Source organism: Zosterops lateralis (assembly GCF_965231275.1).
Source record: "Zosterops lateralis genome assembly, chromosome: W".
NCBI classification, from domain to species: Eukaryota; Metazoa; Chordata; class Aves; order Passeriformes; family Zosteropidae; genus Zosterops; species Zosterops lateralis.
This window is the reverse complement of record NC_139801.1, coordinates 7,277,503-7,297,695: the sequence shown is the minus strand read 5'-3', so window position 1 is coordinate 7,297,695 and position 20,193 is coordinate 7,277,503. Positions and strand designations below refer to the sequence as shown.

Sequence of the window (20,193 nt, the reverse complement as noted above, 5' to 3'; positions counted from 1 at the left end):
ACATCAACATAGAACTGTACACTCTTCACGCTCCTTTACCATGGTGTCATGGGTTAACACAGTTTGGTTTTTAGTTAAAGAGGAAACAGTTCCCTGTAAGGACCTTGGAGTTTCCTTTGGAGAGGACAGGGACCTATCAGAGGCAAATTTTTAGATACTGACATATTGTATACCTACTGAGGAAGCTGGATGCGCCTTTGTGAATACACATATAAAGTTGAACCGAGCCTAGGAACTTCCCTTTTCCTCCTGGCCCCAGAACAGTTAACAGGGCTGGCCTTGCTCCGCCACATGGCCCCCCGTCTCGGCTGGGGTGGGTCCGATGACTCCTGGGCAGAGGGAGAGGAGGAGGTCATGCCCTGTCCCGGCTGAGCCCGGGCCCAAGTGGCTGCTAACATTTGCTGTTACACTGCACTTCCATCGAGGCCTGGACTGAGCCCTACCCCCCCCCCCCCCCCCGCCCCCAATGCAGTTGCCGGACAGAGGGGAGGGGGCGGCAAGCCCAGCCATGCAAAAGTTACTGGCTCTAGACCCGGCACGGCCTGAGTCTGCCACCTTCTATCATCTCCCGGGGAAGAATCAGTGTTATAAATGCAACGGCAAAAATCGGATTAACAAAGAAACAATTTATTAATAAAACAATCTCAATCACCGATAAAAAGAGAAAACCACAAATAGGATTCGCAGCGCAGCGCTGGGTGGATGAGGGGACCGCACTCTAAGGCACGGTTTTCCCAAATCCACACGGAGCGGATCGCAGCTCGGGGTTTTATAGGGGTTTTCATGTCCCGAGGCAAAACAGGTGCCCGGGATAGTCCAGCAAATAGTCCAAATAATTTTCGGATGGGCTTCCCAGATTTGTCGAACTTTGCAGATAGTATTCCGGGAAGATTCTTTTCACATGCGGATGGAGCCTGCCGGCCCATGGTTATTTCAATGTGTATTCCTTGGCGGAGAATTCTCTTTTCGTTCGGAGAGGAATTTCTCTGTCTGGGTGCGATGCCGATTCTTATCTGGGTTGGCTAGTGTCTTTTGTTCCTCCTGATGGCTCCTGTCTTGTTCTTTTGTCCCAGGACTGGGGACGGTGGAAACCTGGCTGGGGAAAAGTTTCTACGGACTATACCCTTTTCACATTTTATATTAACACCAATCTAACATATATTGCTATATTCTTTTATCACGAATTTTTACCCAATGCCACATTTATCACAATCAGCATGACCTCTGCAGACCTGGAGGAGATGCTTTTTCTTTACACAGATAAAACTTACAAAGCACTAACCCTTCTCTGAGCGAGAGAAAAGTCAGAGTGAGAGACATGTTAAGAGAGTATAAAGATACCAAGGTCAGTGACAGAGAAGTTATATCCTAAGTGATGAGGAGATGGAGAAGATGCCTTGGTTTTTGGGCTAAAAGTCTTTTGTGAGCCATGATAACAGACTTTAATATGCTAGAATATCCCTTTAAATCGTGGAAAATATGCATTGGAGAAAATAAGATTGTTCAGATTGTAGATTGGAGCAAAAGTATTTGTAATGGACTAAGTGAATATTAAAGTAGTTGTGATCATATGAGAAGCTGTGATTTTATAAGAAGTTTTAACCGAGAGATACGAGATATTAAGTCCCTCTGCCCCAGGGAAAAGGAGAAAGAGATCTCTGTTCCATGAGATGAAGAAAATCCTTTGCGTTTGGAATCGTCCATTTTTAAAATGACACCCCAGTAGCATCCATGACCCATATGCAGCTGGCGGGAAAGCTGCCAATGGGAGGGACTTCACAAAAACAGGTTCCCAGGCAGCTGTTTTTTGTGAGAATTAAAACCCACAAGAGAACTGTTCTATGTTGTCAGTGGGGAAATTCCATGACAGACTAAAAGAGACTTCTCTCTCTAAATGGACTGTTGAAAGACTATTTTAAAAGTGATATTGACCTAGAGTTCTGAGTTTTGTCTTTATACGTTGTCTGTGAGAAAGAAAAGAAGCTGTTGGAGGAGAGGAAAGTGTTTTGAAGGCTTTATTCTAATTCATATTAATTTTTTTCCTCTCCTGTAGTTTTGTTAATAAATATGTCTTTATACCTTTTAAGTTTGAGCTGGCTTTGCTTTTCTCCTAATCCTATCTCACAACAAAAAAAGAGTAAATGATTCTAGTGAGCACTCCAACCATTACAAATAGTGTGTTAGCCCAGAAATCAAAAATTGGCGAATGTAAAACCACAACATGAATTGGTGTTTCTGCCTGGTTGTGATCTAAAACCATCACACATGGCTTTGGAGAGAACAATAGAAAATGTCAAGAGGACAGATTTATTGTAGAATTGTGATTACGCCTGTAAGCTTTAACCAAAAAAGCTCTTAAGACTAGATATATATATACTGATACTTCTGAATAAACCTCAGATTCACTCTCTCTCTGCTGGTGGGTCTCATTCCTTCATGTATCACAGAAAATAATTTTGATTTATCCTATGGATGCTTTACATTGCTATGATGATGCAAAGAAGCTATAATGAAAAAGAGTGTTTTGCCCTAACTGCTTTTATATTCAAAAAAAGAAAAATGAGAATAATTACAAGATAAATAAAATCACCCCCTCTGAACACAATTGACATTTAAAAGATTAATTTAAAAGTCTTGTTTAATATGCATTGTAAGAATTCAGTAAGTACTGTCAAGACTGCTTTTGAAACATTTTCATAGAATTATTAATCAATTGGAATAGTCCTCTAAAATCATTGATTCCAGCCATTACCCAGCACCACTGTGTACATCACTAAACAATGTCCACAAGTGCCACATCCACATGCCCTTTGAACACTTCCAGGGATGGTGATTCCATCACCCCCCTCGGCAGCCTGTTCCAATACTTGACATTCCTTTCGGGGAAGAAATTTTTCCTAATATCTAATCTAAACCTTCCCTGGCACAGCTTAAGGCTGTTTCCTCTCATCCTGTCCCTTGTTCCCTGGGAGCAGAGCCTGACTCCCACCTGGCTACACCCTCCTGTCAGGGAGTTATGGAGAACCAGAAGGTACCCCCTGAGACTCCTTTTCTCCAGGCTGAGCCCCTCCCAGCTGCCTCAGCCGCTCCTTGTGCTGCAGACCCCTCCCCAGCTCCATTCCCTTCTCTGGACACACTCCAGCCTCTCAATGTCTTTCTTATTGTGAGGGGCCTAAAACTGCTCCAGGATTCTCATTTGTAGTAGAAGCAATAAAACTCCATAACCGAAACACAAGGCAAAGCTTAAAAATAAGCCATCTGTCTGTATTTCAAACATCAGGATCTGTGTATACACTCATTTCCATATAAAGCCATAAAATAGAAAGTTGTCTAGCTATTCCCTCTACTTTTTACACTTAATCTTGTGGCTTCACTAAACTTCTCTGATAACAAGATAAAGGAGTGTTCTTTAGAAATGCAAATGGAATTAGATGCTCTCTTTTTCACTGAATTTTAATGAGAGCTCTGCCATTATAAATTTCCTGTTATAAATCTTTGCTGAAAAGTAAGGTCAGCTTGACTTATTCCAAAGGACAGCTATTGGCAGTATAAGTTGGTAAAGAATAAACTGGCAAGATTCAACTGTAGTTCAAGTACTAGAACACCACCTTTATTCTTGCTTTTCATACAATTTTGGATTTTTTAAATTGCTGCCTTAATTTTTTAATAATAACATTAATAATATTAAGTAGTAATTTAGACAGTTAAATTCTTGCTCTGAGGCACCTCTTACCATTAGAGTCCTCCACCTCTTCAGCAGCAGTGTGTTTCTTGGAAGTGCAGTAGATGAGTGAACCTGAGAGGCTGACAACACGGGGTCTTGGTAGTATCAGTGATTTCCCATGCACTCTCAAGGAATGCTCTTTTAGCTGGCTGATTGTCATGGTGGAAAATGTGCAGGAAGAACATTTGTAGGCATGTTCACCTGGGTAAGCAAAATACAGGCAAGTCATCAGCTCACAAAAGAAACAAAATGGGATCCACATTCTTTTCCTGCTGAACTCAGCAGTAAAATTCCTATGGCCTCCTTCAGTATAAGACATTCCAAATAGAACAAACTATGTGCATCTCCGTGTTGAAACAGTCTGAAGTCTGCACCTGCTTTGGGACCAAAGTCTTGTTTTCTGTCAACTCTAGATCCTTGTTAAATGACTGATACAAGAAAACAAAGACCAGACTCTTATCATGCCTATGTGGCATGGTATAAGAAGTCATGGATGAAGAAAGAGCTGCTTGACTAGAGCATTTCCAAATTTCTTTGGGAGGAAAGCAAGGGTGAAGTCCTCTGTGTTTTTCCATGTAACACATCTAGAGTCATTACTAAAGAAACTAGGACACTATAAAATGTTACCTAAGGTTCTTATAAAACAACACAAAATACTAAAAGCCAACCAACTCCCTGCACTTAATGTGAGGAGGATCCCATTTTCCTTGTATGAAACCTGCCTCCAGGTAGGAATGAGCTCCATAGAACTAGTAACTAAGTCAAAGTTGGTTTACTACAAGAAGTGGACATGGAGATACCAAGAGCAGTGCATATTTATAGGGCTATAGGAAAGCATGTTATAGAAAAATATTAAAAGAAGTGAAAGAAGATAGATAGATAGATAGATAGATAGGGAACAACAGTGAATTTGGTTTCAAATACATTCCAAGTCATAAAGACTACAATAGGAAACAAATTTCCAAGATAAGACTTGTTTTGCCTTAAGCATGGGAACACCTGAAAAAAAAAGTGACATGTCCAGTGTAAGTGATGGGATGTTATATGTGTGGCAAGTAATTATTCTGGAAGTGCCGCTTCCAGGTAAAAGGGCTACACTGACTACATGCAAGTTGTACATACAATGACAAAACTAATACAGGAATTACATATTCATGAACACTAATGGAAGGATAAGAACTCTGGTTATGAAAGAGGCTGAAAAATGCTTTCCATTTCTCAACAAATCTAACAAACAAGGTTCTAGAACAGAATGGTTTCAAACATCAGAAATAAAGGAACAAAAAGAGAACAAGAGAAAAAAAGTATCACAGCCAGTCATAACAAGCACACAGAGATTAGCAATCATTCTACATAAAAATACCTCCGCCAAAACACCTATGCTAATCACAGACAAAATAGACTTAGAAACCTACATTGGTGTATCTGAAAAAGATCAGAGTCCGAAATGTAGAAACAAAATGTCACACATTTTCTTTTCAAATTACATTCTGCACCTGAATATTATTAACATGGAGGTATCATTATTTAACAAAGATAAAACAAATGGTTTTCATAAAGCATAAATGATGGACTGATTAATGTGAAAGTGTTTATGGAAAAGTATGGGTGGAATGGGATTTTGCTGCAGTTTGATACAATACTTATGGAGTTGTGTGATCCTGATTTGTGAAAGAAGGTGAGGTGGATGGAGGAGCCAGTTTGTTAATACAACTCCAATATTAGTGACATGTAAAAAATGTGAAAAAAATATGATAAAGGTGTGAAAAAAGTGAGAAAAATACATTGTGCATTTAGTCAGAAATTACAGGTGTTGTTAAGAAAGTTAGAGAAATGTAAAAGTAAGAAATTATGTCCTGCAAGCATTCATCAAATAGCAACATGGGAAGAGTCCATGGACACATCATAACCAAATGGAAGACAAAGTGCATCAGTGTTCAGATGATTCCCCATATACTTCAACTGTCTCATTTGGCAACTCCTGAGGACCAAAACTAGGCCACAACGCATTGTATGTTCAAGTCCTAGATTGCAATTACCTCAGTGCACTGGAGATGCAGCCTAAAGAAGCTCCCTCTCAAAAAGGAACCAAAATTGCCCAAACTGTCAGATGTCATGATTACGAGAGTAAATGTTGATATATAGCCTACCAGATGTCTCATAAAAGGTAAGGTTTAAGGATTAATCAAGGTATGGCCTTGATATAGGAATCAGAGGTGCAAAAGTGCAAGTTGTGCAAGGGGTTTGGAGGAATAAATGATCCTGAAGCTAGACATGAAGGATCTTACATACACAAGGTTGCTGCATTCATGTGAGAAACACAATTAATAGATAATCTGGTATGATAGCTACTAGTACGTTGAGAAGTGTATGGAGTTGTTCCTTTAAGGGTATCTGGTCAAGAGCCTTTTTCAACACACAAAAAAAAAGGTAATAAGAAAAGGAAGAAGCCATAAACAAGAACATTCAGGGACACAAGCCTGCCCGAAAAATGATAAGGGAATCAGTGATGAGAACCAAACCTGATCAATCACACTAAGATTGTGAGAATGTATATTCCAGCAAGGTTATCTGATCAGAGACATTGTCAATTGAGAAACCAAGGGGGAAAGGGGGAAACTAGAAACTAAAATATACAGAAACAGACCTGATAGAACAAACATGGAGACAATGACAAAGAAATACACCTGACCAGTCACACTAATAGATGAACTACCAAGAAACCACAGGCTCCACTTACAGGAAGATCAACCTGGACTTTACAACTGATAAGATTGAAAACCAGAAGGGATCCTGGATACTGGACTGGGAGGGATGCAGGAATTCATAGAACTATGTAACTCATGAGATGGCATACAGGGGGAAGGGGGAGCAGGGAGGAACAAAAAGGGTGGTAGACAGAAAGGGGTATAAAAAGGACCAGACACATGTAAAACAGGGTCAGTCAGTACACTTGTCTGACAACCCTGCATCTAATCACCACAGTCTGTCCTGTCTTTTTATATCTCCTTCTTAAATCTTTTCTTAACTATCGCTCTGTATAATCTCACTCTATTTTGCATATATGTGTGTTGTAAGGATTAAGTACCAGCTACTGATGAGATCTGTGTGAGTGGAATCTGGTGCCAATCACTGGAGTCAGACTGGGGGTGTAGATGGCCCTGGCCTGTGCTGTCATATACTGGTGCGAGTAGTGGTCTTTAACCTCCAGTCACTGGGGTGGGAATGGTGTGTGTCTTGACAACCAGCTACTGGGAGGGACTGGTGCGAGTGAGGTGAGCAAGAGGCTCTGCATCAGTTGCTGGAGTGGGTCACAGCCCATGTGACTGGTGCTAGGCTTCCCCAAACTGAGTGCATGGGGAGGGGTGGTGGTATATTTGCTAGCAAACTTCAAGCTGGACTAGCCATGGTCCTAGTGGCTGGGCAGGAGGAAGTCCTGGACTGGAACTTCTGGAGGAGGCAGGGGCTTCTAACATCCCTTAACAACTCTAGCTATTATGCAAAAATTCATTTTATAATAAATGGAGTTTGTTCCCCAAAAGATAATGGACATGAAGAGACATGACATGAAGACACCTGGATTTTTACAACTGCCAAGGCACTTTAAACAAATGTATGGGCACAATGCACATCCATAAGAATAAATAAAATAACAGAATATCTACAAGAGAGAGACAAAAACCCCCTTTAAACTAATGAAAGTCACAGAAATACTGTATTACTGGAAGACTGGTGAAATATATCCACAATGTTATTATTCAATAGGATGTATTACTAAAGAACTTACTGGAAACAAAACCGGATAAAATAGAGACCCAGAGAGAGCTACAAAGATGAAGAGAGTTCTGAAATCAGAGAGTAAGCAAGCATCTGACCAAGACACGGCATGGCCCCAATTCAGAGTAGACCTATGACACAGAGAGCACATCCTCTGAAAAAGTGTGCATGGCAAAGAAACTGCAAAAGAGCATGTGACTGGCCCAGAGAGAGACCACACGAAACCCAGAGAAAGAGACACGCAGAGGGAGAAAGAAAGAGCATGTGATCCAAAGAGGCAGTAAGTGCATGTGATCCAAAGAGAGTGTGTGTGTGAGCCCAAGAGAGAGCATAGCATGGAGAAAGGAGTATGACCAAGACAGATAGAAAGCAAGCGTGCCCCAGAGAGAACATAAGCACAGCCTGGAGAGACAGTGTGAACTGGATTGAGCACCACCTGAAGAAAGATATAAAGCGCATGAGACCCAGAGACAGACACAAAGTATGAGACAGAGACCCAGTGAGAGAGAATGTGGATGAGAGGAAGAGAGAAGGGGTGTGTGACCCAGGCAGACATAGAGCATGACCCAGAGAGGAAGTGACTGAGATGAGAATGTGACCAAAAGCATTACCCATAGAGACTGAGACAGAGATAACATGTATGGGGGGTGGGGAGAGAGAGATCATGATGGGGGAGACAGCATGATGGAGGGGAAGAGGCATGATCCAGAGAGAGTGAGCATGTGTGACCGACAAAGAACAGCCCATAGAGAAAGAGCATGTGAGTCAGGGTGTGTGTGTAACTTAGGGAGCAGTAGTGTGACCTAGAGAGAGCAAGAGCCAGAAAGAGGAAGGGAGAGAAAGCATGTGAGCTGGAGGAGGGGGACACCCATGACTCAGAGCAAGTGAGAGCTTGACCCAGAGAGAGAGATGGCAGGTATAGCCCAGCAAGAGAATGGGCGTAGCCCAGAGAGAGAGAGCTCCTGAGTGAGAGGGGAAATTAAACCGTTGCCTGGAGCAAGCAACTGCCTGTACATAGGGGACAACTCAAAGAGAGAATGAGTGTGTATGGCCCAGAAAGAGAAAGAGGAGCAGCTCAACCCAGAAAGAGAGAGATCAACTCACAAGGCAGGGGGGTCCAAAGGGAGAGAGCTTGAGAGAGAGAACTTGTGTGACTGAGGGGTAGGGAATGATTTGCAATAAGGAAGAGGAACTGAGGGGGAGAGTGAACCAAATGGAGGGAGAGTGTGCACAACATGGGTGGTGGTGTGCAGGGGGTGGAGGGGACAACCAAGAGAGAAAGACAGACAGGTAAGCCCAGAGAGGGGCAGGTGGACCTAGAATGAGACCCAGAGGGAAACAGGGTATCCAAGAGAGACACACAGTGCACCAGAGAAGTCAACCCTCTCATGAGCAAGAGGATGACCCAAATGAGAGGTATGGCAACCTATGGAGAGAGGGTAACTCAGAGAGGGAGAGGAAGAAAGATTAAATGAGGGCAAGAGACATCAGCCAAGTGGGAGTGGGAGTATGGAGGATGAGGGAAGAGAGAAGGCAAGCCAAAAGGGATGGAGAACAAAAGGGAGAGAGGTAGCGACCTGGAGGGAGAGAGATTAGGTGCTATAGAAGAAGAGAGATACCCAGATAGGGAGGAGGAGGTGAACAAGAGGTAAATAGAGAGAAAGGCTGACCTGAGGACATGAACCTAGAGAACCCAAGAGAGGTTGACCCACAGAGAAAGAGAGGGCAACCCAAAAGAGGTGGGCAGTGATGCAAGGAGAGGATGAATCACAGAGAGACAGAAAGAAGCAGAGAGGGAGAGCATGGATAGCAGAGACAGAGAGGTGGGGGGGAGAAGGGGAGGAGGGTGAGTAAGAGAGGGTGGGAGTAAGGCAAGAGGTGGAGGAGGGGGCCAGAGAAAGAAAGAGTGCAGGTGCAAGAGGAGGAGACCCATAGAGTGGTGCCTCAGGAGGAGTGCCAGTGTAGAAAGATGCCCAAATGGTGTGAGAGACACATTGACCCATAGAGAGAGGGTGGCCCACAGAGAGGGGAGGGCAAGAGAGATGAAGCAAGAATAAGAGAGAGGCCAGCTGAGAATATGAGACAGACAGACTAGGGGGAAGAAGGTGAGTCAAAAAAGGGATGGGTGTAATAGAAGTCAGCTCAGAGAGAGAGATACAGCCCACAGTTGACCCAAGGAGAAAGGGGGTTGAGGGGAGTGATACACACAATCCAGAGAAAGAGAACAAGAGGAGAGTCCAAAGGAAGTGTTAGCAACCTACAGAGGGCAACTCACAGAAGGAATCAAAAAGCACGACCCAGAAAAGGAAAAAAAGACAGTGTGGCAGGGGAGAGGGGAGGGAGAGCAAGAGTGACAAAAATGGGAGAAGGAAGAGGGGAGAGGGACCCAAAGAGCAAGAGATTGCACAGGTCCCAAAGAATGTGACCCAGAGAATAAGAGTCAAAGCTTATGACCCAGAAAGAGAGAGCATTTGTCCCAGAGAGCAACAGTGCAATTTCTTTCGAGGGAGAGCTCAAGCATAATATACGATTACAATATAATATCAGGCTTGGCCATGACAAGCTATGGGACAACACACTCAGGTTAGAGGGACAGGGTGATAGCAAGGGCTCTTGGCATGTTGCACTGAGATGTGCTGAGTACACTGGAGCATCCTGCTGGGGGACTTCAACCACCCCAACATCTGCTGGGAGGGCAGCACAGTGAGCTGTAAGCAATCCAGGAGACTCCTGGAATGCATGGAGGATAACTTCTTGAGCCAGGTAATAGATAGCCCTACCAGAGGGGATGCAATGCTGGATCTGATGGTCACCAAACACAAGTGAGCTAATCAGGGACATCAAGATTGGAGGCAGACTGGACTGCAGTGATTATGCACTGGTGGAGTTCACAGTACTGAGGGATATGGGTGAGATGAAGAGTAAAGTTGACCCTGGACTTTAGAAAAGCAAACTTCCAGCTCTTCAGGGAGACAGTCAGTGGGATCCCCTGGGAAACTGCCCTCAGGGACAAGGGAACAGAACAGAGCTGGCAGATCTTTAAGGAAGCCTTCCATAGAGCACAACAGCCAGTGATCCCCAAGTGTAACAAGTCAGGAAAGGAAGACAAGAGCCCAGCATGGCAGAGTCAAGATCTGCTGGTCAAGCTAAATGACAAGAAGGAAATGCACAGGCAGTGGAACCAGGGACAGGTATCCTGGGAAGAGTATAGAGATGCTGTCTGGTTGTGTAATGATAGGGTTGAGAAGACCAAGACACAGCTGGAGTTGAACTTGCCAAGGGACACAAAGAATAACAGGAAGGGCTTCTATAGGTATATCAGCCAGAGAAGGATGGTCAAAGAATGTGTACCTGCCCTGCTAAACAAGGCTGGCAAACTGGTAACTATGGACAAGGAGGAGGCTGAGGTACTCAAAAACTTTTCCTGCCTCAGTCTTCAATGGCAACATCTCTTGCCACACCTCTAAAGTGGGTGGACAGCAGGATGGGGACTGGGGGAGCAAAGCCTCTCCCACTGTAAGTAAAGATCAGGTTCCCAACCACCTGCGGAACCCGAATGTACATAAGTTGGTGGGACCCAATGAGATGCATCCCAGAGTCCTGAGGGAATTGGCCAATGTAGTTGCCAAGCCATCCTCCATGATATTTGAAAATTCATGGCAGTCAGGTGGAGTCCCAGGTGACTGGAAAAAGGGAAACATTGAACTCATCTTTAAAAAAGGTAGAAAGGAGGACCCTGGGAACTACTGACCTGTCAGCCTCACCTCTGTGCCTGGGAAGATCATGGAACAGATCCTCCTAGAATCTGTCCTAAGGGAAAACTAGTAACAGCAAATATATGTCCACTAGAGTGAGCATGCTAGATGGAGAAACCACAAGCAAGAGAAACCTAGTCTGACTTGGAGAGAAATGTAGAGCAGGCGACCTGGCACAAGAGAGTGCAGGAGGGAGCAACAAAGAAGGATGTCCCCTGAGGGAGTGCTACAGAGAGAGAGAGGGAGGGAGCATTCACAGCCACATATGAGATACAGGGAGACTGTAACCCAGAGATGAAGAGCAAACATGACTCTGGGTGAGGGAGAGCAGGCAACGGCCTGTGAGCCTCCAAGAGATTGCGACCGAGTGAGGGAGAGCATGTGCCATCACACCCAAGAGAGGAACAGCATGCACAACCTAGAGAGGGATAGTGAGCACAACCATGCACAAGGTTGAGCAACAAGGAGCACGACTGTGAGAGTGAGAGGAAGCAAACAAGCAGCAGCTTATGAGTGCAGCCACACATGAAGAGAGCAAGCACAATCATGAGAATGAGCAAGCAAGAGAGGATAATACATGACAGAGACCACACACGACCCATATGTAAGAGAGGGAGATTGCAATCTAGATAGAGAGGGGGGAATGTGACTGCATCTGAAGGAGAGTGGGAAAGTGGGAGAATTAGTGCAATTGCACACAATCTCATTGAGAGGGGACACACAAAAGTGAGAGGAGGAACATGACAGCACAAGAAGAGCTTGTGATCATGCAAGAGAATGTGGAGAGTACATGGGACTACCCACAAGGAAAAGAGAAAGAATGAGCATGACTCCATGTGAGGTTGATCAAGAGGGAGTATAACAGCAAAATAGCTAGTCTGTGAGCCTGAAAGGAGGAGGGATTTGGCTACAGAGAGTCAATCCCTGTTGAAAACGTAAGCAGGCAGCTATTGGTCAGTGAGCTGGGTGGTAACCAATCATAGCCAATCAGGTTCAAACACAGAATCTTTTGAATAGCCTATATAAAGAGCTGTGCACACCAATAAACGCTCTCTCTGCTACATGAACCTCAGAGTGTCGTGTCGTGTCATTTCTCCATCTCCCCTGACCACGACAGGAGTACACAAGAGCAAGTATATGTGCCTGACAGCAAGAGAAAGGGATCAAGAGAGTACAGGGGAGAATGTAAGGAAGAAACTAATTGACTTACCAGCATGAGCTTTGAGTATATGGGTTTTCAAGTGGCTATTGTAAGAGGACTTGAATGGACAGAGCTTGCAACAGAATGGCTTATGGTGTCCATGATGAGTCTGCATATGGCGATCCACACTGATCAAAAGACAGACAAAGGGAAACAAAATAGTAAATCATTTTTGCTATTCCTTTAGATGCAAGCCAAAAATCTAGTAACAAAAAAAATTTTAAATAAGAGCAGGCTAGGCTCAGCTATCTTTCTCATGCTGGTTCTTTATATCCAACAGATCTTATAGAACAAGGCAGAATCTAATTGAGGAAGAAAGAGATCTGTGATCAATTTTATCACACAGAATGCAAGCCACTTAAACTCAGTAGGGCAAAATTACTATCAACCAAATTATACCAAATCCAGACTATCAAGAGAGTTACTTAGAGGATAAAGGCTATTTGAGAAAAAAACAAAAACAAACAAGAAAAAATTCAAACTGAACAATAAAAATACTAGTACAGGATTTTTCTGTGCAGTGTTTTCATGAAAATATGCCCCCTTTTCTCCTCCTAAGGTAAGGAAAATATTTTTCTAGCTCTACTGAAGAAATCTTCATTTGGTTACAGCAGCAAAAGCAGATTAGACAGCCTACTCTGGGGGGAGGTGCCAGCAAGCTGTCTACAGTCATTGATTTTTAGGAGTAAGAGGTGGCAGTTTCAGATATAATGGACTAGGAGACCCTGTATGAAGCTCAACAACAGAAGAAGAGATGAAAAAGATCAGATGCTATCTTTCTGCAGGGGAAATCAGCAACAGGAAATTTGACATTGAAGGGGGCAAGAATTCATCACCCATCTCCATGCCTTCAGATCAGGATGGAGAGATTTCCAATACAGCGTTGTCTTAATTAATGCTTTGTGATATAAGGGTACTCTGAGCCTGTTTATATGAAGCAGTGAAACAAGAAAGTATGGAAAAGTTTGGAGAGGGTTGGTTCATCCCTGCAAAACACAACCCTAATAGTTCCACGCATACTTTAGCTTTATTTCTGTTGGGAAAGATTAATCAGGGAAACCTTATAAATATGATTGCTTAGCAAAAGATTCTGAAGATATGAAACCTGTAATCGAAATAGAAATGGAAGCTTACTTTGAGTTGTAGGATACCAAGTCTTAGTTACTATATAACCTAAAGACAATAGCCTAGCCAGCTGAAGGAGAATCCCTTTTGATTGAACAATACCTTTCTGCTGGCTAAGGAATCCAAAGGTCAATGTAACAAAACAGAAAAGTCTAAAGAGTAATTTTTAGAGTTTAAAATATAACACATGGTAATGTAGTAGTTCTTATAGGCTGTATGTAGATTCTATAGGATTTTGTGTCTTGTATTGGTTGGTCACTGTAAATTAGAATATTCATCACAAAAGGAGATATAATGTATTGTAACCAGGACCTCTCTCTCTTGGCTTTCCCTCGCTCTTCTCTCGCTCTCTTGGCTCTCCTCTTCACTCTTTCTCTCTGGACCTCACTCTCCTTTCCCTGCTCTTACCTCTGCTCTCTTCCCCCGGCACTCTGACCCCTGTCAGCTTGCTCTTGCTCTCTCCCCTCTTCTTACCAGCTTACCCTCTTGCTCTCTCTCGTTCTCTCTCTGGGACTTCCCTTCAGCCGAGGCTGGTGGCTGAAGGGAAGGCCCTTTCTACCCACAACCCTTGCAATAAAACCATATATTCTAGAATATCTCAGGTTTGCAGAGTACCTTGTCCCTGTAAGTCACGGATGCCTCTACAATTTCCTATTCATTGATCTGAATTGTCCTGGTTTTTTTCTACTGAATAGCAAGATCTGGATCAAATGGAGTCTACTCCAGGCCCTTACACTATAGAGGGTCTCACATGATCTTTAGTTTCACACTGACAGAGCCTGAGCCAAGAAAATCCCTGTTTACCAGTGCTAACACCAAAGTTTGTGTATACAAAGACCTAATGATAGCAAAACCAAAAACCAGACCATATATCCAGTTTCAGGGCTACTTCATAGAAACATTATATTGTCATAAATCTAACAAGAAATTTGTGGTAAGTAATTTTTCCCCATTTCTCTGGAGTACCAGTATGTCTCCTAAATAAGAGTGAACATTTGTGGTCATTTTTCCATTAAAAAACCCTCACATTTTAAATAGATGATAGAAAATTATCTGCTCTAAAATCAAATCAGATTACCAAAGATGTATAAAATGCATATCTCAAGCTCAACACTGACTTAAACAACTACCCTTGGCATATCAGAAGCTCGTACTCAGAGCTCCTGAGGAAGAATGCAGCTTTCCATGTTACAAGCAAGTTACTGCACTGAGCTGTAAAAGGAACCCCTTCTTACCCTCTCAGCTACCTTTACAGAATAGGTATGAAGCTCTGGGTACAGTAGATGAAGGAGATGAGATAGAAGAGGAGGAATCTGTGCAAGTACTCTCATCAAGGTGAGATCAACCAATCCCTCACATCAAGACCTGTTTAATGCACTTGACCAGCATTGAAAAGAAACAACACCAAGTAATGGCCATTGGTGACTTTCCTGAGCCAAATGAGTCTCCATCTGCAGACTGGATCATCTTTTCAGGGAAGTTTGCTGCCTCCCTGGGCCCCAAATCAGAGATGTAACCAAATGACTGATAAGCTCAGTACAGCCTTCAGACTATTACCTACTCCTTCTCTTTCACATGGGTACTAATGACATTGCAACAGGAAGGCCAAGGTCAATCGAAAGAGATTTCAGGCCCCTGGGAAGAATGCTAAAAGATTCAGGAGAAGAGGTTGTGTTTTCCTTGATTCTCCCAGTAATGGGGAAAGTCAATGGAAGAAACAGGCATGCCCAAAACATCAATATCTGGCTCTAGGACTGGTGCCTCCACCAGAACCTTAGATTTTATAACCATAGAAGAGTCTACAAGACACAAGGTATGCTGAGGCCTGACAGGATCCACCTGCCCTGATGGGGGAAATGCTTCTTTGCTCATAAGCTGGCAGGACCAATTGAAAGGACTTTAAACTAGAAGTGATAGATAAAGTGGATACCATTAGGAGAGCTGAAGCTAAGCCAAGGGTTGGCATGGCATTTCCTGAGAGTGGCAATGCTAGTGGGAACATTTATGGTCTTCCAGGGAGTACTGGAGTTTTAGGAGCATATCTGAAATATTGACTCCCTCAAAAACAGAGGCGCCCTGCAGAGAGACCTTGACAAATGAGAGGGCTAGGCAATCACCAAACATGTGAAGTCTAACAAAGACAAGTGCCAGATTCTTCACCTGGAATGGGGCAACCCTGGATGCACTGACAGACTGGGGAATGAAAGGCTGGAAAACAGTGCTGTGGAAAGGGATCTGGGGGGTCTATATGAGGAGTGGCTGAAGTGACTTGATTTGTTTGGTCTAGAGAAGAGGAGACTGAGTGAAGACCTCATAGCAATCTACAGCTTCCTTACGAGGGGAAGTGGAGGGGTAGCACTGATCTCCTCTCTGGTGACCAGTGACAGGACCTGAGAGAAGGGTTGGAGCAGTGTCAGGGAGGTTTAGGTTGGATATTAGGAAAAGTCAATGTGGAAAAAGGCCAGTGTGATGCCCATCCACAAGAAGGGCTGGAAGGAGGATCCGGGGAACTAAAGGCCTGTCAGCCTGACTGCAGGAAGAATTTCTTCCCAGAGAGGGTTGTCCAGCATTGGAATGGGCTGCCCAGGGAAGTGGTGGAATCACCATCCCTGGAGGTGTTCAAGAAATGACTGGATGTGACACAGTGTTCTGTTCTAGTTTACAAGGTGGGGGTCACAGGTTGGACTCAATGGTCTTGGAGGTCTTTTCTAACCTAAATGATTCTGGAATTCTGTGAAAAGGTTCTTCCCCCAGAGGGTGGTCAGGCACTGGAACACACCCCCCAGGGCTGCTAGAGGACAGTGGTCACACCCCCAAGGCTGCCAGAGCTCAAGAAGCATTTGGACAACACTCTCAGACACATGGTGGGATTGTTGGAGTGCCCTGTGCAGGGCCAGGAGTTGGATTCCATGATCCTTGTGAGTCCCTTCTAACTCAGGATATTCTATGATTTTATTAAATGCTTGTACACCAATGCATGCATTATGAAAAACAAACAGGATGAACTGGAAGCATTGGTCTGTTCCCAGACCTATGTCATTGATATAAATGAGAATTAGCAGGAGTCCTACAACCATAGTGCTGGGATGGAGGGCTACAGGCTGTTCAGGAAGGATAGGCAGGGCAGGCGAGGAGGTGGTATTGCACTATACATAAAGGAGAGGTTTGACAGTACAGCCCTTACAGTTAGGGACAATGTGTTTGAGAGTCTCTGAGCATTAGGGAAATGGAAAACAGAGATGTAGTGGATCTCTCCTACCAATCATCCAGCCAGGATGATAGCACTGATGAGTTATTCTATAGGCAATTAGGAGAAACCTCTAGATTGGTAGCCCTGGTCCTTAGGAAGATTTCAATTTCCCAGACATTAACTGGGAATACCAAACTGCTGTGATGAAAAAGTCTGAAATTCCTGAAATTTGTGGAAAATAACTTCTTGTTACAAGTACTCAGTGAGTCAAATAGGAAAGATGCCCTCTTGTTATTTCTGAATAAGATATTCAGGGGAGACCTTATTGCTCTCTCCAACTCCCTGACAGGAGAGTGGAGTCAGGTGAGGGTTCAGTCTTTTCTCCCAGGTAACAAGCACCAGAACAAGAGGAAATGGCCTCAAGTTGTGCCAGAGGAGGTTCAGGTTGGACATTGGGAAGAATTTCTTCACTGAAAGGGTGGTTATGCATTGGAATGAGCTGCCCAGGGAGGTGGTAGAGCCACCATCCCTGGAGGTGTTAAAAAACCGAGTAGATGGGGCACTTAGTGATATGCTTTAGTGGGCATGGTGGTGATCAGTCAAAGGTTGGACTTGATCTTGGAGGTCTTTTCCAACTTTAATGATTCTATTATTCTAATAGAGAAGGACTTGTGGGAGATGTGATGGTAGATGGTTGTCGGCCTCAGTGATCACAAAATGGTTGTGTTTAAAATTTTCAGTGTAATGAGAAAAAATGTCAGCAGAGTTGCTACCTTGTATTTCAGAGAGCAAACTTTAAGCTATTCAGGGAGCTATTTAGCTGTGTCCCCTGAGGGTCTGCTTTTGAGGGCTTAAGGGTCCATGAGTCCTGGTCAGTTTTTAAGAAGCACCTTTAAAAAGCACAGGAGCAGGCAATTCCACTGTGTCAGAAGTCAAGCAAATAGGGCAGAAGACCAGCTTGGCTGAACAGGGAACTCCTCATGGAACTCAACGGGAAAAACAAATGCTATGATCTCTGGAAGCAAGGTCAGACTTTGCAGGAACATTACAAATCTGTGGTTTGTATATGCAAGGAGAAAAGACAAAACCCCAAAGCTCAACTACAGCTGAAACTGAACAGGGTAGTGCCAGACAAAAAAGAAAGGCTTTTTTAAGGACATTAATAGCAAGAGGAGGTCTAAGGATAACAGAAGCATAGAATCACCTAGGTCAGAAAAGACCTCTAAAGTAATTGAATCTAACCATTAAACTAAAACTGCAAAGCCCACCACTAATCCATATCCCCAAGCACCACATCTATGTGGCTTTTAAATCCCTCCAGGGATGGTGACTCCACCACCTTCCTGGGCAGCTTGTGCTGTGCCAATGCTTGGCAACCCTTTCCGTACAGAAATTTTTCCTAATATCTGATTTAAACCTCTGCTGGTGCAACTTAAGGCCATTTCCTCTCATCCTATTTCTTGTTAGTAGAAAGAATAGACTAACCCTCACCTAAATACAACCTCTTTTCAGGCAGTTGTAGAGAGCAATAAGTTCTCTCATGAGACTTTTTCTCCAGGCTGAGTGTCCTCCAGCTCCCTCAGCTGCTCCTAATCAGACTTGTCCTCTAGACACTTCACCAGTCTTGTCACCCTTCTTTGGACACACTCCAGTGCCTCAATGTCCTTCTTGGAGTGAGGGGCCCAGAACTGGACATAGGATTCGAGGTGCAGCCTCACCACTGCCCAGTACAGGGGTACAATCGCTTCCCTAGTCATAGAATCATAGAATGGGTTGGAAGTGACCTTAAAGATCATCTAGGTCCAGCCCCTCTGCCATGGGCAGGGATGCCATACCGATCAGGTTGCTCAGAACCCCATTCAACCTGACCTTAACACTTCCAGGGATGGGGCATCCACAACTTCTCTGTGCAACCTCTGCCAGTGCCTCTCCACCCTCACAGTAAAGAATTTGTACCTAACATCTATTCTAAATCTCTCTTTTTAGTTTAAAACCATTACTCCTTGTCCTACCATTATCTGCCCATGCAAAAAGTCCCTCTACCTCTTTCTTATAAGCCCCCTTTAGGTACTGAAAGGCTGCAGTAAGGTCATCTCAATCTTCTCCAGGCTGAACAACCCCAGCTCTCTCAGCCTGTCTCCATAGCAGAGGTGCTCCAGTCCTCTGATCATCTTGGTGGCCTCCTCTGGACTTGCTGCAACAGGTCAATGTGCTTCTTGTGCTGGCAGCCCCAGAGCTGGACACAGCACTCCAGGTGGAGTCTCACCTGAGCAGAGTAGAGGGGGAAAATCACCTCCCTTGACCTGCCAGCCACACCTCCTTTGATGCAGCCCAGGATGCAGTTGGCCTTCCAGGCTGTAATCACACAATGTTGGTTTATGTCCATCTTTCTGTTCACCAGAAGCCCCAAGTCCTCCACAGGGCTGCTCTCAATGAGTTCTTCTCTCAGCCTGTATTCTGTCTGGGATTGCTCCAACTCAGGTGCAGTACCTTGCATTTGGTCTTGTTGAACCTCATTAGATTCACATGGGCCCATTTCTCAGCTTGTTCAGGTCCCTCTGGATGGCCCCATCCTTCAGGTGTTGTAAACTGCACTACTCAGCTTCATGCCATCAGCAAACTTGCTGAGGGTGCACTTGATCCCTTTGTCTATGTCCTTGATAAAGATATTAAAGAGCACCAGTTCCAAGACAGAACCCTGAGGAACACCACATCTCACTGATCTCCATAAGAACATTGAGCCACTGACCACAACTCCAGTTAGAGGACCACAAGTGTAGGAACAGTGACTTTCCATTTGTGGACACTGAAATTTTAAGGGATCAGTTGAATCATCTAAATGTTCCTAAGTCCATGAGGCCTGATGAGATTCATCCTAGAATACTGAAGGAGCTAGCGGATGTTATGGCAGGATCCATCTCAATCATCTCTCGAAGGTCTGGGGAGTTTAGGGAGGCCTCCACTGATCAGAAGACCAGTCCTGCAGAAAGGGATCTGGGGTGCTGGTCAGCAGCAGGCTCAATATGAGTCAGCAGTGAGCCCTGGCAGCCAAAAGGGTAAACCTCATCCTGGGGCACATCAAACACAGCAGAAACAGCTAGTCAAGAGAGGTGATGATCCTGCTGTATTCAGCATTGGCATGGACTCACTTTGAATACTGTATGCGGTTCTGGGCTGCACATTTTAAGAAGGAAGATCCTTGAATTGCCCCCGGAGGAGGGCAACCAAGCTGGTGAAGAGGCTGGAAGGCATGTCCTGTGAGGAGCAACTGAGAACTCTGGGTTTGTCTAGTTTGGAGAAAAGGAGGCTGAGGGCTGACCTCATGGCTCTCTATACAGCTTCCTGAGGAGGGGAAGGGGAGAGGGAGGTGCTGAGCTCTTCTCCCTGGGATCCAGTGATAGGATGCATGGGAATGGTTCAA

General features: G+C 44.2%; 1 protein-coding gene across 1 annotated transcript in view; it reads right to left on the bottom strand.

The window, feature by feature from the left end:
- Positions 1 to 264: 264 nt before the first annotated feature.
- LOC310922261 (zinc finger protein 462-like) overlaps positions 265 to 20,193 on the bottom strand; it is a gene marked incomplete at both ends in the record, with an annotated part of 31,647 nt that continues 11,718 nt past the window's right edge. The window contains 3 exon segments of the mRNA XM_083882708.1: positions 265 to 329; positions 3,734 to 3,925; positions 12,467 to 12,585. Coding sequence (XP_083738834.1) covers positions 265 to 329; positions 3,734 to 3,925; positions 12,467 to 12,585 — 376 coding nt within the window.